At 43.7% G+C, this 22,369-nt stretch overlaps 1 protein-coding gene across 2 annotated transcripts in view; it reads left to right on the top strand.

Annotated features, from left to right (window-relative positions):
* magi2a (membrane associated guanylate kinase, WW and PDZ domain containing 2a) overlaps positions 1-22,369 on the top strand; it is a 282,751-nt gene that overhangs the window by 176,482 nt on the left and 83,900 nt on the right. For both annotated transcript variants that reach the window (XM_079494001.1, XM_079494000.1), the window contains exons 4-6: positions 2,880-3,107; positions 7,161-7,377; positions 10,220-10,299. In XM_079494001.1, the coding sequence (XP_079350127.1) occupies positions 2,880-3,107; positions 7,161-7,377; positions 10,220-10,299 (525 nt within the window). The remainder of the gene's footprint in view (positions 1-2,879; positions 3,108-7,160; positions 7,378-10,219; positions 10,300-22,369) is intronic.

Below are 22,369 nucleotides of genomic sequence, written 5' to 3'. Positions count from 1 at the left end.
ATATTGTGTCCAAGATAAAGTCACCTCAGGAGCCTGTCAGTCACATACATTGTTCAAATTAATTGAGAAACCTGTGAACATTCCCACCTCAGAAGATCACACTTCTTGAGAAAGCATGGTGTTTCTTTCTTTCTGTCGAAGTCTGCTCTCGGTAGGTTAGCTTGAATAATTTCCAATTGAGATGTCTGCTCTTACACCTTCACTAAGACAAAGGGAACTAGCAGGGTTGAGGAGATGACTAATGAAAGTAAATTGGGCATCACACTGTGATGGTGTGGAGTCAGCAGACTCCATGTTTCATCTGCAGGAGCAGGAAGAAAGACTACATTTGCAGGCAATCAAAAAGTGTGATCCTATGTTCTACCTGAAAAACACTCCTTGGGCTAAATCTGGCCATAGCCAGTTTTTAGCCGAATGAGTGTTTTTCGTGCAAAACTAATGCTTGCAATGGATTCAGAATCATGAAAACCCCCTAGTTTGACCTGTCACATGCTACTTAAAGCATAATGAAATTTTGAAAATGTTGCCTTATATTGGATGTTAAAGGACTTAATATAATAGGTCCTCACTAATAATCATGAAAAAATGGCACATTTTTTTCCTACTCTGTCTGTGTCTCATACTGTAGGAGGGCAGTTCAGAAACCGTCTTCCAGTGACATCATCGATGGGGAATACAAGCTAATAGAAACTGCAGGCTTTCTAGTCCTGAAAAGTTGCAATGCGAAAATGGAAGCCATCGTTCTCACGATAATGAAAATCTAAACATTTTTGTAAAAAAAATCTTGTTTAAAAAAAGTCTGCCTAATGATGATGTCACTGGAAGACGGTTTCTAAACTGCCCACAGCCCTCCTATGAGACACAGACTGAGTAGAAAAAAATCGTTCCATTTTATCATGATTATTAGTGAGGACCTATTATATGAAGATAGGTTGAAAAGTGGTGAAGTGGTCCTTTAATGGTTCCCCAGCTTATTATGCTAATTATGAAAATTGCCCAACATATGCAAGTTAGCATCCGGCAGTTTCCGACCCATACTCAACATTTCTAACATAAAACTTTAGGGTACTCAAAATGTCCGGGTTCACAATGGGGTTCTATGGGCTGGCAAGTAGACTAACAGGAGCAGAGCGAGGAATGTAATGAGTACTGAGATGAGTCCGGGGGTCCCGGGGGAAGAAAGACCCCAGCCAAAAGTCAGAAAATATTATTCTGGCTACTTTAAAAGTGTAAGAAATCAACTTAGAATATTTTAAAACCTACAAAACGACACTAATATTATGAAAATCGGACATTAATTGTCTGGCATACTATAAAAGGATGGGGGTCGGGAACATTTTTAACCCCATCATTTTCTGACAGTTTGGTCCCTATAAAAGCCAAAACGGCTAAATCAATTTTAGCAAAGAAATCCTACGGAAGTACACCTCGTACCACACTATAAGGTCTTTTGAGTGGTGCAAACCACTCCAATGACCAGCTTTGTCTGTATGTTTGTGTACCTGTGTACGTGTCCGTGTACCTGTGTACGTGTCCGTGCACAGGTGAGCATGGTTACCATGGTTAGTGTGTGACGTCACTGACATAGCTGATCAGACTACATAAGACCTTGCACCACTCAGTTCACACGGGTGTGATTTTTTTGTTGTACTATAGGGGTTTTCAACCCTTCTCATATCAAGGCCCATTATTTATTCAGCATTTGAGCCACGGACCACCATTTGATGACATTTAGCCTCTCAGGCCCAAAACTTACGAATTATTTTGTTGTCTTTGGATAAGACTTTGTCCACAATTCCATGCTGTATTGATGTTGGTACCATAGGAGATAACAGGAGAACGTTGATCAAAATAAGAATTCTACATTCTCTCTAAGTGTGTAGACTTCTTGTAAATGAAGTAATGCAGATGTTTAACCCTTTTTGGGTGGGAACCCCCTTTGGTGTTTTAAACATTATGTTATAATTTAGCTATTGAAAAATAGCAGATCTACAAGCTCATAGCGCGCCACCAAGTGGCGCGCTACGAGCTTGTATGTCTGCTATTTTTGAAAAATCGTGAAAATATTTATTTCAGAAAACTGGAGGATTTCGAAGACTTTTTTTAAATTTCGACGTCAGGCCTAAATGGGTTAACAATAATGTAACTCTTGAGAGCATAACATTAAACCAAATGGACCCATAAGGGTCCATTTGGTTTCATTTTACAGTTACAGTTGCAGTTACAGTTGTCTCTTCTTCTCAAAAAATAGGGATGCCATGGGTTAATGTGATTAACATATACACTTTTTAATTAAAGTGTGTCATTATCAAACATAATATCAAGAGCAGGGATAGAACTGTACGTGTATGAAATCCTGTCCTCGTCACACTTACACTGTATATGTATATGTTCAAAACACGTAGTCCCACAAGACACTATGAGCAGTACAGAAAGTGCATACTGTATTGCAGTCTTTTGAATGAAATGTAATTTAGTTGTAGTCATATTTTAGTTAGTCCACTAAATATCATAACATTTTAGTCGACTAAATCTACAGTTCATGGCCTGGGCTGTGGCTCAGTGGTCCAGGCACCTTGGCCGGCAGTCCAAGTCTGGCAGTGTGCCGCGGGTTCGACTCCCGATCCCGACGGCCTTTACTGCATGTCACTCCCCCATCTCTCTCCTCCATTTCCTGTCAGCCTACTGTCTGTCCCTCTATAAAATGAAGGCGAAAGCCGCAAAGAAAAACATTACAAAAAAAATCTACAGTTAATTTTGTCGATAAAAATGTATCTCAAGTAGCATTTTTTTGTATTGACCTGTGCTTTCGTTTGAAATGTATACACATTCTGCATACTATGAAATAATCAATCAATCAATCTTCTCCTCCCCCCCAGACAACTACTACGGCACGCCCAAGCCTCCCGCGGAGCCGTGCAACAGCGCCGCCCTGCTGCTGAATGTGACGGAGCAGCTGCTGCCCGGCGCCCGCCCCAGCTCCCAGGGCAAGAGGAGACGCAACAAGTCGGTCAGCAACATGGAGAAGGCCGGCATCGAACCGCCCACCGAGGACGAGGAGGAGGAGAGGCCTGTCGTCAACGGCAACGGTGTCGCTGGCACGCCAGGTGAGTGAGGGTAACGGGTACCGTCGCCCATAATCCATCTCGCTCTCCTTTTTTCCCCGCTGATCTCACGCTGACCGCTCGGTGCGGCGGTTCTTGTGTTATTTATTTTGTTTTACTGAGAATAAGGTTAGAAATAATAATAATAATAATAATAATAATAATAATAGCTCAGATTTATATAGCGCTTTACATAAGAACACTAGGAACAGACTTTATTAGGAAAAAAACAAAACAAAGCAAAACATAACTGATATAAAACAGTATAAAAGGATAAACGAGGGAAGGGGGGTACATCCTAACCAGACCTCAGCTGGGGAAAGCTATCCTGAAGAGGTGGGTTTTGAGTGAGGTTTTGAATGAGAGGAGAGAGGGAGCAACTCTGAGATGGTTGGGGAGTTCATTCCAGAGTTTGGGGGCCGAAACGTAGAAGGCCCTGTACCCCCAAGTGCGGTACTTGGCCTTGCGGACCTTCAGGAGGTTGGCTTCACTGGACCTGAGGGAGCGGAGGGGGACATATGGTTCGAGAAGATCGGAGAGGTAGGGGTGAGCCAGGTTATTGAGAGCTTTGTAGGTGGTGAGCAGGATTTTGTAGTGAATTCTTTGTTTGACGGGAAGCCAGTGTAGGTCGTGGAGGACGGGTGTAATGTGGTCTCTGGAGCGAGTACTGGTGAGCAGGCGGGCAGTGGAGTAAGGAATAAGTTTAGGGTTAGGCGTAGTCTTACTGGGGTTAAGTTTAGGAATAGGATTAGGTTTAGGCATAGTTTTACTGAGGTTAAGGTTAGGAATAAGGTTAGGTTTAACCGTTTAAGCATAATTTACTTAGGCTACTTTAGGAATACCAGGCTGATCAGTTCCGCCGGCTGTACGCCCGGGGCGAGTTGGTAAAAGGGCGACTTTGTTGGTATTCTGAGTGAGCCCCTTCTCCCCACAGACAGACAGAGTTAGTTTATCGACGTGACACTTTGCACCACACTCGCACTCCCAGTAGACCAAATTCTCTCTCAACTTCAACTCTTGAACCCGAGGCTTAAAAAAACAGATTGTGACCTTTGTGGAGGAGCTTGGGGAGATATAAGCATGATTTTGTTTTAATTTGTCTAAAAGTGCCACATTTTGCACAGATGTCGCCCAGGGCGTGTTCTAATGATTTAGCTATGGCGCCCAAGCCGGCAACCTTCGGGGTTGCCACAGCGGCCAAATCCATATGGCCACCATTAACAACCAATATAAGGCAAACATTTCTAAATTTCACTATGTTTTAAGTAGCATGTGACGTGTCAAACTAGGGGGTTTTCATGATTCTGAATCCATTCCAAGCATTAGTTTTGCACGAAAAACTCCTTGGGCTAAATGTGCCTAAACGTGATGACCTCATCACATTATTATGATAGCCCAAGGAGTGTTTTACTGAGATCTCTCTGTGAGGGGTGCTATATGAGCACAAAACAGAGCAGACTACAAATAGAACTAGCACTAGGACTTTATTTGATTTGATTAATATTCCTAATATAGCCAAAACATTTCTTCCTTTACCACGTCTCCTAAATCCAACTGGCGAGCGCACTGGTTTTCAATGCTGAGAACTGCCAATCCAGACAGTCTTTCCTGGGACATAATGCTGACATGAAACAGATGTCTCGAGTCGGCACTTACCATGGTGGCAGGTATGGTTAAAAACAGCTTGAGAGCAGCAGTAGCCACGTCTGTGACACACTGGGCACAATGGAGGCATTTCTCAGTAACCGAACAGGAGCTCAGTCAGATCTTTAATTGAGCCTTATAAAGCAGCTGTGTGGGATTTCAGTTGAAATGTCTGTATTGTAGATTAAAGCTAGCCTTTCTGCGGATGCATGCAACTAATTTTTGCGTGCTCATTTTCAAAACATCCGCTCTGGGGCTGCCGTATCACGTGACACGTGCATGCTACCACGACAGCAGGTAGACAGGCTGACAGCCTCGTGTTACTTATGGAATATCCGTGATTATTATTTTTTGCCTACCATCTTTTACATTTAATTACATTTTTAACCACATTTCAAGGTTTATATTTTCTCTGTACATCTTGAGCCCCATTGCCCCCGCCGGCTTGTCTTGAACCCATCGGCAAAAAAAATACAATAAAGTGTTTTCCTTTGAATTTACCTCTGGGGGTACCACCTGCTTCCCACATAAGCCATGCCTATTTCCGCCTGACAAGATTCTCAGCCATTTTGCGTTTTATTCAAAACACACTTTTTACTACTAGTGCAGATTTTGTCCAAACCTCACACAAACCAGTCATACACATTATCTCTGTGGTAACATGATCAAGACGTATCAGTCAGATTGGTCATTATATTCCATTACGATTGGCTTTCAAAGTGATATTTTTCATATTCCATTCCGATTGGCCATGACCGACTTCATACTCCAAAGGTCGCAGGCCCGGGGTTAGGCAACCCAGCCTGGTGGAGATCTGCACGCGGAGGAGTGCACTTTTACTTTTTTACTGTGTAGATCACAGTGTGCTCTTGATGCAAGGGCACACACACACACCTTCCCATCTACAAAAAGTCCACAGTCTTTAGTCATAGTGCTATCCCTTAGGGCGTCTACCTAGCAACAGCAGTTGGTCTTTTTTTTTTAATTAATTCATGGCAGTTTAACACCTTTGAGTTATTGCATATAGCTCTGACCGGGAAGTGTGTTGTAAGACTAAGGTAATCGCATGATGTGGACAGCATGAATAATCGCTGACTGCTGTAGTGCAAATGATATGTTATAGTACAGTATGTGAGTTCCAGTTGGAACTCACATGCTCTCTACATTTTGTACCTTCTTATTTACTGTCTTTTTTGGGGGGGTTCGTTTCGTGTGTGTCTTCGTGAGTTTGTTTGTTTTGATTTTCAGAAAACTCGAAAGGTTTCTATTACTGACTGCTTACCTTTCCTGTGACATTCCTTCCATAAAAATCATGTCAAAAACAACATTGGTTTGGAGAGTGGTGGAGGGTTTGCTGTGCGTGCTTCGGCCAGGGTTTTCCTTGGCCAGATTGCACGCTGACCACACAGGAGCTGAAGAGGGGAATCAATAGAGCACACAGTGGTGCTCTGCGTGGCACGAGCAGATGGCAATGTTCTCTTGCCTTACCTTCGTCTACCTCTCAGTCTCCTGGCCCAGGCTCTATTAAATATTTCTCCCTCGTTTTTTTTATCTCGCCCAGCGCGCACGCACGCACACATACGCGCACAGGGACACACCGTCTCTCAACTACGACACAAACTAGGGCACAACTTCTCTCTGTCTATTCCTGCCTTTGCACTCTCTCTCTCTCTCTCTCTCTTTATTTTTCCTTTATTCAATCATACTCTTTTGTCCCCTTCAGCCCTCTATTTTCTCTGTCCCCCCGTGTCATTGCTTTTCTCTCTACCTCTTCCTAATCTATCCTTCTTGTGTTATTTCCTCTCTGCTGCTTCCACCTCTGGTCCCCTGACAGTCAATCAGTCAGCTCCCTGTGGTCTCCTACACCCTTCCTCTCTGACCTTCCTCTACCCAGTGGTGCAAAGTAACCAAGTACATTCACTTCAATTTGAGGTATTCGTACTTCACTTGAGTATTTCCAATTTCCAGTAATACGCCACATCACTGAGGAAAACTAAACGGAAACTAAATGAAAACTAAGCTATGATGATTAAAACTAAGACTAAAAATATCGACAATTTTGTCGACAAATAAAAACTAGACTAAAATGTTAGGAAGGGACTAGTGGACAACAGATCCAGTATAAGTCATTTTACACTTGGTTGCATGCTGAAAATAGCAGATCTACAAGCTTATAGATCGGCTATTTTCAGCAAGTGTAAAATCAGCCATTACGACGGCATGTCGGCATCAAGGCCTGCCAAAATACATTTTAGTCCTATGATACTTAGTCGAGTAAAACTAGACTAACACTAAAACATTCCAGGGGACTAAAATGTGACTAAAACGAAATGAAAACTATTGACTATGACTAAAACTAAAAATCAAAATTTGCTGTCAAAATCAACATTGCCCCACACCCCCCCTTTGCAGAGTCCAGTGAGCATGAAGACAAGAGCACGGATGCTTCGGGGGACATCCCCGCGCAGACCAGCTCCCCGGAGGGACCCCCGCCGCCCGAGGCCCCAGAAGAGGAGGGACAGTCCCCCCAGCTGGAGCCCCCCAAACCGGAGGAGATCGACGACCTGGGACCCCTGCCGGATAACTGGGAGATGGCCTACACGGAGAAGGGAGAGGTGTACTTCATCGAGTGAGTGTCGCCATACTTAAGTGTACACTTTTCATTCATTCAACCTTTATTTAAATTCTCGGAGAGACCATTGAGGGAACCCCTCATTTACAATGATGCCGAGATTACATAAAAAAAAAACAGTAATACAACAACAATATTAGTTACAACAAACCGTTAATACAATTATATATTCAGCAATCAGTTAAAACAGCAACATACAGGTGATGGACGGTTATTGAGTAAATTCCTAAAATGACCAATTGATGCCAGGGTATTAAGTTTAAGTTCTTGTTGCAAGACATTCCAAGACTCGGGTGCACCGATGCTGAAAGCAGCCTTTCCAAGTTCAGAGTTGGCAAAAGGGACCAGAAGGCCTAGCCAATCACTGGAGCGAGTTACAATGCGACTAGGTTTCTGATGTAACATGGATGAAATATATGATGGTAATTTCCCGACCTTCCCGACCCGACACTTAACACTCTGTGAGGTCTTTCTGACATAGCTTTAAACTGACATAATGGTTGTTCAGTTTGACCATCTAGTTTTGGAGATATGGCTTATAGAAAAATGTCTTGCAGGAGTAGTGGAAAAAAAGTGCTAGCAGTTTTTTCATGCACTTTCCTACTCTGCTGAGGAATAAATCCCACCCCATACCTGGATTTTGGCAAAACACATTTTTGTTTTCCATCAAAGGGCGTAAGAAGAAATGGCACCCTTTTGCCATTGTTTGGGCTTGTTTCTAAAGTGTAGTTGTTTATTTGGGCTTGTTTCCAAAGTGTAGTTGATTATTTGGGCTTGTTTCTAAAGTGTAGTCAATTATTTGGGCTTGTTTCTAAAGTGTAGTTGATTATTTGGGCTTGTTTCTAAAGTGTAGTCAATTATTTGGGCTTGTTTCTAAAGTGTAGTTGCTTATTTGGGCTTGTTTCTAAAGCAGTGGTTTTCAACCAGTGGTCCGGGGACCACCAGTGGTCCAATCCTGAGGGAATCCTGAGGGGATTCCAGGCTGGGACACATTTGTTGTTGTCTGGAAAGACACCAAAAGAAACACTAGATTGACTATTTTTCTCTTTTGCCCTCAAACAATTCCCATTAGCGCTCGAGCACAAAAGCGTAGCAATAATTCATGCAGCACGCTCTGAACGTTGGGATTACTGCTGTGTGTGCTCACACGGCCAGCACGCTCTGAACGTTGGGATTACTGCTGTGTGTGCTACTGTGCTCACACGGCCAGCACGCAGCTGATTGTTCTGAGTTGAAAACCATGTAGAGGTCCCTCAGAATGTAAACCATGTAGAGGTCCCTCAGAATGCATCGTTTTGGCAGTAGAGGAAGGAAGCCGTGAGATTGGCCGTGAAACCCTGCTTGTTGTTATACAAGCTCTGAGAGGAAATTCATTGGAACGCTTAGGTTTTCACTGCAGCAGTTAAACGGTGTATGTGGGAGTCGATAGTGTGTGTGTGTGTGTGTGTGTGTGTGTGTGTGTGTGTGTGTGTGTGTGTGTGTGTGTGTGTGTGTGTGTGTGTGTGTGTGTGTGTGTGTGTGTGTGTGTGTGTGTGTGTGTGTGTGTGTGTGTGTGTGTGTGTGTGTGTGTGTGTGTGCACGCGCCGCGTGTGTGTGTGCGCCGCGTGTGCTCGCACACACACACACTCACACACACACACACAGAGATATTTGTTGGTGCATGCACGTGCACATGCCCAATCATCCATACCCTCCTCCCCGTAAAGAGACTATGAACCTGACCTTATAAAGACATGCATGTATTAACTACAGATCCCATGAAGTCACTTAATCATTAAAATGATTAAGTGATGCCAGGCTAAGAAATGAGATGATGCCTAGGCTAGGTGTAGCCTTAGCCCATTGACCCAATCTGTGCCAGAATAGCTATGATTAGCTATTGTACCCGACTGTGCCAACCTCGAGCACAGAACCCTGCACGAGCATCTTCAAAATGGCCGCGGCCACTGTCCCACTTTGACTGTTACGCTAACGAGTGGCAGCTAACGATTAGATCGGATCAAAACATGGATTAAAGAATATAAACCCTGGAAAACGTAGGCTACGGTTCTGGCGGGCTCCGTGTTAAGACCAGAGACCGGATTCTACAAAATGTCTTCTCAAGCGATAAAGCCTCCTCCCCTCGCACAAATGTATACAAATGTATCTATAATACATAAATATATTTTCGTGAACGGAACTGACTGAACAGATGCCAGCTTCTGTGTTCGTATTTCGGGAGCCGTAGTTCCAGACTCTGTATAGCATTCGGAGATTGTGGAACAGTTGTCTGGCGGCTACGCGAGACTATAGCGAATCGTACTGAACGGCGGCCATTGTGTCTCCACCGCCTCTGATGATGTGTTGAGGAGATGGGTCAAGCACGATTCCGTATCTGATCTGACTCCAGATCTGTCTCTCTCCTTCACACATTCTCTCTCTCTCTGTCTCTCTTTATCTGTCTCTCTCTATCTGTCTCTCTCTATCTGTCTCTCTCTCTCTCTCTCTCTCTCTCTCTCTCTCTCTCTCTCTCTGCCCATGGCTGTGGATGTAGCTGCCAAGCCCACAGCTGTTCCCCTCCATCACTCCATCCTCTCTCTCTCTCTCTCTCTCTCTCTCTCTCTCTCTCTCCCCCCCCCCCCTCTCTCGCGTGCCAGCCAGTCAGCCCCGCTAATGAGAAAACAGTGAGCAAATTAAAAGTATCGATCGATTGAGCTATTTTCTCTCCCTCAACACCTTTTAAAAGGCGGCGGGCATGCGCAGGGGGGTTAGAATAAGAAACACTTCATCATCTCTCTCTTTCTCTCTTTCCGTCTCCCTCACTCATCTCTCTGGCGTTGTTCTGCGTGTGTCTCCACAGCCACAACACCAAGACAACGTCGTGGCTGGACCCGAGGCTCGCCAAGAAGGCCAAACCGCCGGAGGAGTGCAAGGAGGACGGTGAGTACTAGTTATAAATGTCCCTCTCGCAGTGGTGGAGAAAAGTACTCAATTGTTCTACTTGGTTGCAAACATTTTCCTAGACTTGTCTGGAGTGCTCTTTATTGTCCAAGGAGGCATAGCGGAGAGTTGTTCCGTCACTCCACTGACCCGCACACACGCTAGCACACACGCACACACACGCACACATCACGCGCACGCACACACACAGTCACACACACACACACACACACACACACACACACACACACACACACACACACACACACACACCCACGTGTCACACACACACACACACACTCAAGCATACGCAGTAGAAAAAGTAAGGTGGATATGGATGTCGCTGAAGTCGGTGTGTGGTGAGTGTGTGAGTCTGAGATTGACAGGAACACTGCTGGGAAATAAATGACGTGTGTGTTCAAGACGTGTGTGTGTGTGCGATTACTTATAGAATATGTTGCTGTGCAGTGTTGATTTCGTCGACTAATACTATGCCGAAGAATATGAAGCTCACAACTTGTAGATTGGCTATTTTCAGCAAGTGTAAAATCAGCCATTACGACGGCATCAAGGCATTAATACATTATGGTTGACTAAATCAACTGCAGATTTAGTCGACTAAAACTAGACTAACACTAAAACATTCCAGGTGACTAAAATGTGACAAACTAAATATACTACTCAAAAGACTATGACTAAACTAACTAAAATCAAAATTTGCTGTCAAAATCAACACTGTTGCTGTGTGTCGGTCAGGGGGCGATCGAGGTGGGTGGGTTTATTTGTGTCTGTATGTATTCCATCCTGGTAAACAATTCACCCTGCAGCGATGGTGCCTCTAAAAGTATAGTTTAGGAACATGTACGCGTGCTTGCACACCGATATCGGCATAATGCCCGCACACATGCTGAGGGGAGTTGGGTTAGGTAAGGTTTGGGCCACATAATAGTTCCAAAGTCGTTTTTCAGCAGCTTTGTTCGGGTTGCCACACAGGGCAGGGCAATGAGGAGTTTCAGACAATGACTAGGCACACGTTACTGTATTTCTGAATTGTCCCAAGGTGGTGAAACCACACACAATTGGCAGTCAGGTTATTGTAAACAAAACATCACACCTGTGTGAAGTGAGGGGCGCTCTTATCATTATACATCATCTCAGGAACAACTGCATGTATGTGATTGGTTGGCCGATATGACGTAAATTTCCCCTTCATTGTCAATGGCATGTAATGTTTGTGTTGGCACACATTTACGTCATATTTGAGGCACATTTGACCTAATTTCTCCTTTCATCGTCAATGGCAAATATTGAGACGTGTGGGGACAAAAGCTGTATATAGGAGGGGCGAGAACCCCTCAAAAATCACACCCCGTGTGAAGTGAGGGGCGCTCTCATCATCGTACATCATCATGATGTAACCTGTCTATTTGCTCAGACACATATGGTGTAAATTCTCCATTCATTGTCAATGGGATTTTTTTGTGTAGGACATAAATACCGATTTGCTCGGTAGGCTTATAGTAGAAAGTGCAGCTGCTCTGAAAACAGGCCCAAAGTGTTTGCACTTTGCAGCACGCTTCATATTAAACAAGACTCATTGCCCCTTTAATCCTCCGAATTGAATCTTTGGCTTAATTCAAAGACTACTGCCTCCACTGTAGTCGCTTAAACTCCGTTCTCCCCCCCTCCAAACATGAAAGGAGGCGAGATCTAACCCATTTTGGGCGGGAACCCCTTTTGGTGTTAGCATTACGTTATGCTTTAGCTATTGAAAAATAGCAGATCTTCAAGCTCATAGCGCGTAGGTCTGCTATTTTTGAAAAATCGAAGAACCACTGACATAGAAACATAGCTTTTTCAGAAAACTGTCAGGATGTAGAAGACATTTTTAGAATCTGATCTCAGGTCAAAATGGGCTAATAGTGATGATGAAATGACGCAGAAACAAAGTAAAGGGTATAGAGTGCCTTTGAGGAATTAGTAGAAATGTAATATGTGCTTTCATCTCTGGGTGCCTCCGATCCTACTGGCCCGCCAAGGACGTTCCGTGTGAGAAGATGCACTGGTGTTTGTGCAGATTGTTATTGATCCTGCCGGGTGGCTCATCCAGTTATAGGCCCAGCGAGCACAGTGACTCCAGTGGGGGTGGGCGTGGGTGGAAACCGTGTGACTGCAAACCCTCTGCAGAATCAATTGGTTGGAGTCTTGTGTTAGTTGTTATGCGTGCGTCCGTGCGTGCGTGCGTGCGTGCGTGCGTGCGTGCGTGCGTGCGTGCGTGCGTGCGTGCGTGCGTGCGTGCGTGCGTGCGTAGCATTGAATTTGGCAGTTGGGTGGCACCAGCCAGCCACCCCAGAGAGCTGAGTTAGGGGGAGAAAAGCTGTCTCTGTATATTTGCTATTGATTGGCGGGAGGTGGTGTGTGTGTGTGTGTGTGTGTGTGTGTGTGTGTGTGTGTGTGTGTGTGTGTGTGTGTGTGTGTGTGTGTGTGTGTGTGTGTGTGTGTGTGTGTGTGTGTGTGTGTGTGTGTGTGTGTGTGTGTGTGTGTGTGTGTGTGTGTGTGTGTGTGTGTGTGTGTGTGTGTGTGTGTGTGTGTGTGTGTGTGTGTGTGTGTGTGTGAACCACACTCTACACAATCACAGGCTGTGGTCTGTGAGCTGTGACAAGCCAGCAGGACGATGAGGTGAGCAACTTAAAATGGAGAAGGAGAACAAGACTCTGTGTCTCTCTCTCTCTCTCTCTCTCTGTGTCTCTCTCTATCTCTGTGTCTCTCTCTCTCTGTGTCTCTCTCTCTCTCTCTCTCTCTCTCTCTCTCTCTCCCTCAGTGATAAGAGAACTTATCCCCTGTGATGTTATAAGTCACCACATGAGCAGATCAAGACATGCAAAGTGACTGACAGCCTGAAGGCTCCAGTTCAAAGGAACGTCATCACCAGTGCAGAGAGCAATCAACATCAGGCGCCTTGCAATTACGCTCTCTCTCTCTCTCTCGCTCTCTGTCTCTCTCTCTCTCTCTCTCTCTCTCTTCCCCTCTATGGTATATTATGCTCCTCTTGCTCCCTCCTCCCATCCTGCTGTCCTTCCTGTTTTGTATGTCCTGACGAAAAAAAAAACGAAATTGTACTTCACATTAGTGTTGCTTTTGAAAGCTAATTTAGATTTTTAGTTTCAGTCATAGTCTTTGGAATGAAACTTCATTTAGTTTTAGTCGTATATATTATAGTCATCTGAAATGTTTTTGTCGACTATACATATTAAGTTTTTATGGCCTGGTGTATTTGGGCGGGCCTTTATGGCGTCGTAATGGCTGATTGGACTTCAGATGATGCAGTAGCTCGCCGTTTGCACCCGTCCGTACCCCTCGTTCTTATACCTTTCCTTCAAAGCTGGCCTGTCTTTCAACTGCCAGATATGGGTTGTCCTGCGTCCCGTGCCCTTGTTCCATCTCGTCTCTCTGCATTCCATCCGTGTAGCGCTGTGTTCTTTGGCTCCCACAGTGAAGTTCTCTTCCTCTTGGATGGTGGTTTCTAGTTCCGAGGTGTATAGAACAAAACCGTACCCGAAAATATCAAACGGCCATCACTCATTGGTTGTTGTTGTTTTAAAGTAGTGGATTTTAGCTTTATGAGTTCTGTTTATTTGCACTACTAGAGCGGTGCTTTGTCATGTTTTTCCGACAGACACTACACGACACACAAGACGCCTCCCCTCCCGGGCCCTCCCCTGAAACAAACGGGAGGGGAGGAGGGAGAAACAGGAGGAGAGGTGGAGACTATGGAAGCCGGAGACAAGCCGATCGAATGTTGTGCAGTGTGATTCTGTTGACTGGAGTACGCTCGCATGGGCGCTGCCATTACACTATGTGATAGAGACTATTCTACACAATGCGCCCCTCCCGTCCTGTTTTCAGGAAGGGAGGGGGAGAGGCTTTTTTCATTTTTTTTTGGGTCAAGTGACCAGAGTGTTGTGGGATGAATCGGGGCTGCTTGATCTATTGTCCGGGTGTTTACAAAGGCGATTGAATAATTGATAGAATAACCAATCATTGTTAGCCCTGAACCAAATCTACCTACAGGCTATACAGGTATAAATGAAGTCACCTCAACCTGAACCTGAAACAATCCCCCGGATAGAATAAATGAGAAAAGGAGCCGAGAAAAGCCTCTAATCTGGCACTGGTTGCTGTTTCAGTGCATTGCATCACTCGCCGGATGACATTGATTCCTATCAGGGAAGCATGGCATGTTCTTGTCCGCAGAATCTACGTATATGTGTCGTCTAGAAAGTTAAAGTTGTGCGTATGTGTCTCAGTCTGTGCAGAGAGAGAGAGAGAGAGTGAGAGGGGTTGGAGAAGGAGAGGGCAAGCTAGCCTATTTCACCCATGCTGTAACCCAGAGAAGGGAGAGCGGGTGCCTGTTTCACTGACAAAATACCCCAGATATACAAGCTATGACACATTATGTCAGCAGGGTCGGCAGTGGCTCAAGGGTTCAAGGTTCAAGGTTCAATCCCAGGCTCCCCCAGAGTTAGTGTCCTTGAGCAAGACGCTGAACCCCTAATAGAGGGTATGTGCATGCATAAAGTGAGTGGCAAATTGAGTGGTAAAGTGAGTTTAATGTTGTTTAATGCAATCAGATGGGATTCTGTTTGTTTGTATGTATGGGCTGTCAAGGCCAGAAAGTATTGTTTTTGCCACTCAGTAGGCGTTCCCGCATAACTTCCCCGTATGATGATGACTATACCCTATATTGCTCCCGATGTGCAGGTTGGTGCCTTGCACGGTTTCCTCCGCCATCGGTGTATGAATGTGTTTGTGAATGGGCGAATATAATGCGCAATCATTGTAAAGTGCCTTGGATAAAGGCACTAAATGCACTATTTACCATTTTTCCATTCATGTACTGTCTACTACTGTAGATAGAGAGACGGAGAGAGTCACATTGACTTCAATGTTAGCAGGCTGATCTCGTCTTGGGTGGCGTTCAGGTCTGAAGGATATCCGCTCTCGCTCCACCCAATGGCGGCGGGCCTGAATGACTTTGCATCTCCTCCCGCGGGCAGACGGCACGCACGCACACACACATGCACACGCGCGCGCGTGACGTGCGTGCCGAAAAAGAGCTACAGTACACTGAGTACAGCTAGACATGTAATTACATGGTGGTCCTGCGAGGCAGCCCCGGTGAGAAGACACGGTTATCACCATGTCCCACAGGCAGCCCCCCGCTCTCTCACGTTTACGATGAAGCAGCGTTCCTGTGCGTTTCCCAGTCATACACATCACTGGATCTATGTTAGGAAGACAGAAGCACGCTCGCTCAGCCACGGGGAAACTCGCTTGTGTCCTCATCGCAGGGTTCAGACACGTTCTGTGGCAGTGAGAAGCTGGCATGTGAGTTATTCAGGGACCTTTCATAATACTGCCATGTTTCCAGTGGTGGAAAGTAACTAAGCACATACTGTGCATACTCAAGTACCATACTTAACTCATTTACTGCCATTCACGCCTTTTCACATCGTCTGGTCCGAAGTGCCAGCGGGCCGAGATCACCTTTTCACGTTTTCTTTTAATATCAATTGATTACGGTTCACAACTGTGTCACCCTACGTGCTCGTAACACTCCGGTAGCGGTCCGGTGAAAAAAGAAATACCCAAAGAAAACCGAAAATGAAAATTCCGCTGGCTTATGCTGTCTATGGGGACGCAGCTTTTTAGAATCGTTATATCTCTGATTCTTCTTTTTGGGCCAAAAACAAGCTTGATTTCTCTCGCTCATTTCTCTAAAACGATATGATCCTCACTTACAAAAAGTATGTTTTGGGTGGATTAAATGACAGTCGTGGGACATGCTGTATAGCAATTTCTAGCAACCAAATTGGCTTTCAATCTAAGACTCTAACATTGTAGTAAACGGCTGGCCACGGACGAGATACCTCGCCATTACTTCATTACGTCATTATTACAGACTCTAACATTGTAGTAAACGGCTGGCCACGGACGAGATACCTCGCCATTACGTCATTATTACATACTCAATGAAAACCCCTGAAATGACAAGATACTATACTCGGACTGCTACTTTTGTTTCAATCTACTCTCACATGTCCTGTATATGCAAATCATGCCTTCTCTGGTGCTGCTATATACTTCGGAATCTAGAAAGATCTGTCTGTCTGTCTGTCTGTCTGTCTGTCTGTCGCAGTTGCCATACTGTACTATGGACAGCATACATACGACCACACCTTACACTGATTGATACAGAATAAACATTTTCAATATATCTTGCTGTTATGGCTGAATTTTACGTTCAGGTCACAAATAGTTCATTGTCTGCTTTGACTCTTAATTGTGTTTGAAATTAGTTGAATTAAGTTTTTACTACATAATTTAATCTAATGAACAGCGTTAAAGAGGCTGTAATAAAACAACGTTCTTTACATAATTATCCAATTTAATATACGATAGAACAGGAAAAGAACTGGGGGGAAAAAAGTCTCACAAGTGAAAGGAAGCAAGTACCATTGCTCCGAATTGATGATCTGTATAATTAGGGACACAGGTAGAGGTAAAGTAATATTGCAAATGAATAAGACAAAATGAGTTGAGTGGAGAGAGGAGCGTGCGTGCATGCATGTCTACACTTACATGTGTCTGCAGCCTAGAGCATCGGTGTCATGAAAGATCATGTATGGTTGGTGTGGTTGGTGGCAGCATCAATTGGTTGTTTTTTTTCCTTTTTTCTTTGATGTAATCATGTATGGTTGGTGGCAGCATCAATTAGAAAATCAATTAGATGTTTTTTTTAATGATAGGGGCAGGTATACATAAGATTTATCTTCTTCCTGCTCCTTTTCCTTTCTGTATGGAATATGTAAAAAAAAAAAAAAAGTACAAAGTAAAAATGAATATGATCATGTAAAACCATAACTGAAATGAAATAAATAAATATGAAATGAAATGAAATGAAAGAAGCGAGTTACAAACTACGTGCCAAGTCACAGTTCAAGAAACGTCTCTTCATTCTGTGCCTTGGAAAGTCTGTGTCCTCGTTTTGGTTCTGAGAATGCGTAGCATTAACCTACATGTGGAATAGCCTGGCTAATAAGCCAGACCGAATCAGCCGTTGGCAAAAAAAAATTGCCTGCCGGCGGATTACGGTCTGGAGAGGCTCAATTGTACGCCCATTTCCTACACCAGAGAACTGGTGTGGCCAATCGGGACACGGTATGCAATATGGGCGGGCTTTGGTACAGTGACGTTCAGTGCTTGAGACCTTTGACTGACAGTAGCTCTAACCAATTGCGTCAAAGAGAAAATGTTTGAACCTGCCCCCCGGGAAACAAGATCCATCGACAGTGTGATTTGAGTCTGGCTTATTAGCCAGGCTACATGTGGAAAGCCACACAGGGTTGGAAGTACAAGTTAAATGTAAATTAATGACACAATGCATGGTGTCGTGTTATAATGGTCTTTCAGATGTTTTACAGCTATGGTTTAAATGTTTTAGCAGTCGGCGCATTTCTATCATCATATATACACCACCACATCCTCTTCTAGTTTTTAATCCAGGCTATTCTCGCTGGAGCATAGCATGAAGTAGCTGCCCCCGAACAGACACTCACAGCTACTACAAATGTGCACAAATTACAAGTGTTGTGTGTGTGGTCTGTACTCATGAATATTGTATGAATTACAAGTGTTGTGTGTGTGTGGTCTGTACTCATGAATATTTAATTAAAGTATCAGTTCCGAGTCACACCGCTTTTACCTCTGTGGAGAGACCGGAGCTTGTTTCTGCCAGTGGTGAAACAAAAGTACTCGGTTTTCTTTTTTACTTAAGTACAAGTATCAATACTACAATGTAGAAATACTCTGTTACAACTAAATGTCCAGAATTCAAAATGTACTTGAGTAAAAGTAGAAAAGTATTGGTCTCAAAATAAACTTAAATAACAACAGTAGAAAGTACTAATTATGCAGAATGTTCATGTTTTCAAAATGTCCATATTTTTTTGGAAAATATCCGAAATGTAGGGCTGAAGCCATATAATGTATGTTTTGTAATTCTAATCAAAATCAAGTAAAGGTAAAAGTGCAATATTTGCCTCGGAGCAGAAGTGAAAGTATTGGAAATTGGAAATACTCATGCAAATACAAATACCTAAAAAGCACAGTACTTGAGCACATGTACTTAGTTACTTTCCACCACTGCCTCTGTGGCGAGCGGAGCTTTTGTTTCTGCAGCCCAGCCACACTCGCGTACTTAACCCATTAAGGCCTGTGGCCGACTCTAAAAATGTCTTCTAAATCCTGACGGTTTTCAGAAAAACGTTTGTTGCTATGTCAGTGGTTCTTCATGTCATGGACCTCCAAAATGATATGTATTTGGCCGTGAATCCCCATCTCAAAATGTTTTTTTTATGTTGCCAGGGACCCCCCAGAAGAGTGAAACATATATAAAAAAATATATTTATATGTATAGTATATACTGTACAGTACATACGTATTTTCAAAGATTTGCACACATTTTCACGATTTTGAAAATACCTCATCTATGAAAAAACAAAAACCTTTTCAATTCACACATTATATCCCTCAAAAACGTGATCATATATGTACCGGAGACATCTAAATACAGTAGCATAATGACTCATACTGTTATATTTGCGGAGGATCCGAAAAGCAATAGCAAACAAACAAGTCAGCGAACATAAGTCAACATCGGTGATTTGTGAAGCGGTGAAACCTGTACTTCGTAAACCCAGCAGCCGTCTCCAATGATCTATTATTTACAGTGATATGGTCTTTCTCCAGTGTGGATACGCTGGTGTTTCCTCAGATGAATCACTGAAACGATTGTCACACCGTTTACAGAGGAATGGTTTTCCCCCAGTGTGGCTATACGCCAGGGGTGGGCAACTGGCGGCCCGGGGGCCACATGCGGCCTCCACCTTCACTTAATGTGACCCTCAGGTTAATGTCAGAATACTGATTATAATGTTGGTTTCAGCTGTTACAATTCCACTACATGCAAACATGACCCGCTTTAATTACTTCAGTCTAAAGTAGTAGCTCATTGCTCAACACAAGTATAATTGAAGGCATTTGAAATTACATAAAAATATAAATTTTCAGGATTCCAATTCAAAAATAGCAAAAAAATAATTCAAGATTTAAATTCGAATATAGCAAAAATAGCCGATCTACAAGCTCAAAACATGTCGCGCTGCGACACGTTTTGGGCTTGTAGATCGGCTATTTTTGCTACGACAGTAATTGTTAGATAAATTCTGACATGTTGTTTACACGTCATGTCAAGTTGGCCACTCCATCATATTCTGTGGCTCAACACATATAGAACTTTGGCCCAGACTGTGTTCCATATAGGTCATTTTTTTTCATCTTGCCCTTTTATCATCATTTTACTCTTAGCCTACTGCCTGTTTACTCCGGGTTGTTCTCCTTATCCTATTTATGTCATGTCACCATCCACGTGCCTAATCATCTCAGCCCTATATTATCCTTTATATTATTTTATCATATTTATATTATGGATTTCCTGACGCCACATTCAGATTTAATATCTTACTGCCTGTTTACTCCTTATTCGGTCTCCATACTGTCTGTCCCCAGGCAAGTTAACTCGCATACTGAGAGGCCTATTTTGATTTGAGACATGTATTTGACCTTGGAGCCTAGTGAGAAGGAGCGTTTCTCTCTGTCGAAAGTTCACAGTACAGGGAAAGTTATCAACAGGTTGCCATAGCAACGCCAGCCTCTGTGCTTTCCCGGTCTATGGCCCTCAATGACGGAACCAAGGAAGATGTCACGATACCAGTCTCATCATCCATGTGCTGGTCCAATGAGCACTCGACAACCAGCACCACCGTGGGATATTGCGGAAATGAACTATCTATTCAGCCAAGGAACGTTTATCAACAACTGACGTCAGATGCAGTATTAATGCTTGGGACATACTGTGAAGAGGAGTTCAGGTTCAGTTCGGATCCATATTGGAACAATTAAATACTCTAAATTATAGTGATGTATTGTACTATTATTATTATTATCTGAACCATGTAGCACATTCTCTATGTAAATTGACTTTATTACCTACTAAAAATTACAGTTAAAACCTTAAACTTCCTCTCAGAACTTTATTTCGTCTGTCTCCTATTCGTTTTTAAGGTATCTTTCTATTTTTTATGGTAGAGTGACTGTCATTCAAGATTTAAAGGGCTATCCACTCATTTGTAAGGTAAATACAGCACGGTATTTGGTCTCCCTGCTGGGTTATTGAAGGTATATATATATATTTACAGTCCTTTCTAATTAGCATTACAGAATAGATATAATTTATTTGTATCCATTAATACGATCCTTGGGGTCGCCAGAATTTTATTTCCATCAGTAATATATGGCCCTATAGGGAGTGCGTGTGGAAATATAGTGGCCCTCTCCATCGTCAAAGTTGCCCACCCCTGCTATACGCCAATGCCTCCATGCAGTTCAGCTGACATAGTAAAACCTTTGTCCCACTGCAGTACAATGGAAGGGTTTTTCCCCCAGTGTGGAAACGTTGGTGTGCCTGCAGACCACCTAACTGACTGAAACTCTTGTCACATTGTTTACAGTGGAAAGGTTTTTATCCAGTGTGGAAGCGTTGGTGTGTCTGCAGACCACCTAACTGACTGAAACTCTTGTCACATTGTTTACAGTGCTAAGGTTTTTCTCCAGTGTGGACACGCTGATGTGTTTCCAGATTACTTTTATGACTGAAACTCGACACTATTATTACCTCCATACCTGTTCGGGGATATGACGTACCCAATCCCTATTTATAGATATTTTCTTAAATGAGGAAAAATCATGGGTTTTCTATCTGTGGCTCCACCATATGGCCACCACCGCTAGCCCCTCCTAAGCTTTATGTGTGCATGTGAATTTTAGCGATGATTTGATTGGCTGATCATCACCCCATAGCGATGATTTGATTGGCTGCGCAAAGTCCATACTGAGGATAAAAAGTGAGGGCAGAAAATTGAAAATTGCCAATTGTGATTGGCCCGGAATGTGTTGATGTATGATGATAAGAGCGCCCCTCCTATATTCAGCTATTAGTGTCGATTTTTGTCCTACACAAACATTACATTCCCATTGACAGTGAATGGACAATTTTACGTCATAGTTTCTGAGCAAAACATGTCACGACATGTTACGTCATGATGATGTACGATGATAAGAGCGCCCCTCACGTCACACAGGTGTGATTTAAAACAAAAAAGTGACAATCTGCATTGACACACACTTCCTCTGCGTTTTTTGAGTGTTGCAACCACTCCAAGGAACAGCAATGTCCGTGTTCACCTATGTGTTCACCCATGTGTTCACCCACCCACCTATGTGACTATGTCACTATGAGCACGAGTACCAATGACTACCAAAAGAAACAGAGAGAGAGATAGTGCTGCACTGCTGCCTGCTAATGAGAGACAGAGAGAGAGAGGGGGGGGGGGGGGTGTGATTTTTTTTAAGATTACCAGGATTCACATATCCCAGATTGCTCTACCTCAAAAATAAAATAAAAGATGATTGAGAGAGAGAGAGAGCAGGAGGGAGGGAGGGAGGGAGAGCTAAACAGAAGTCTGGAAAATCCCAGCACTGTCTTCTAGGACTGGTTTCCACCCTGCATGTTCTTCAGGCCAAATTAGAAAAATAGAAAAGGAAGGGGATGAAATATGCATGAGCTTCTGAGCAGCACCAAACTTGACTTCAAAAAGGTCCTCTGTGAGAGTGCACGAGAAAAGTGTTTTCTCTCCTCCGTGTCCCTTCATGTGGTCTTAGAATGCCTGAGAGGACACTCAGGGAATGAGCACACACACACACACACACACACACACACACACACACACACACACACACACACACACACACACACACACACACACACACACACACACACTGTTATAGAAGCATGCAGGAGGAGGAGGAGACAAGAGACCGAGGGTAACTGTCCGTCCGTAGGGACATTAAACCAGGGAAGACGCTTCCAAGGGCATTGTCTCTGTGTTGA

The sequence above is a fragment of the Electrona antarctica genome (assembly GCF_951216825.1).
Source record: "Electrona antarctica genome assembly, chromosome: 23".
In the NCBI taxonomy this organism is placed as follows: domain Eukaryota; kingdom Metazoa; phylum Chordata; class Actinopteri; order Myctophiformes; family Myctophidae; genus Electrona; species Electrona antarctica.
This window is presented reverse-complemented; position numbering and strand designations above follow the sequence as displayed.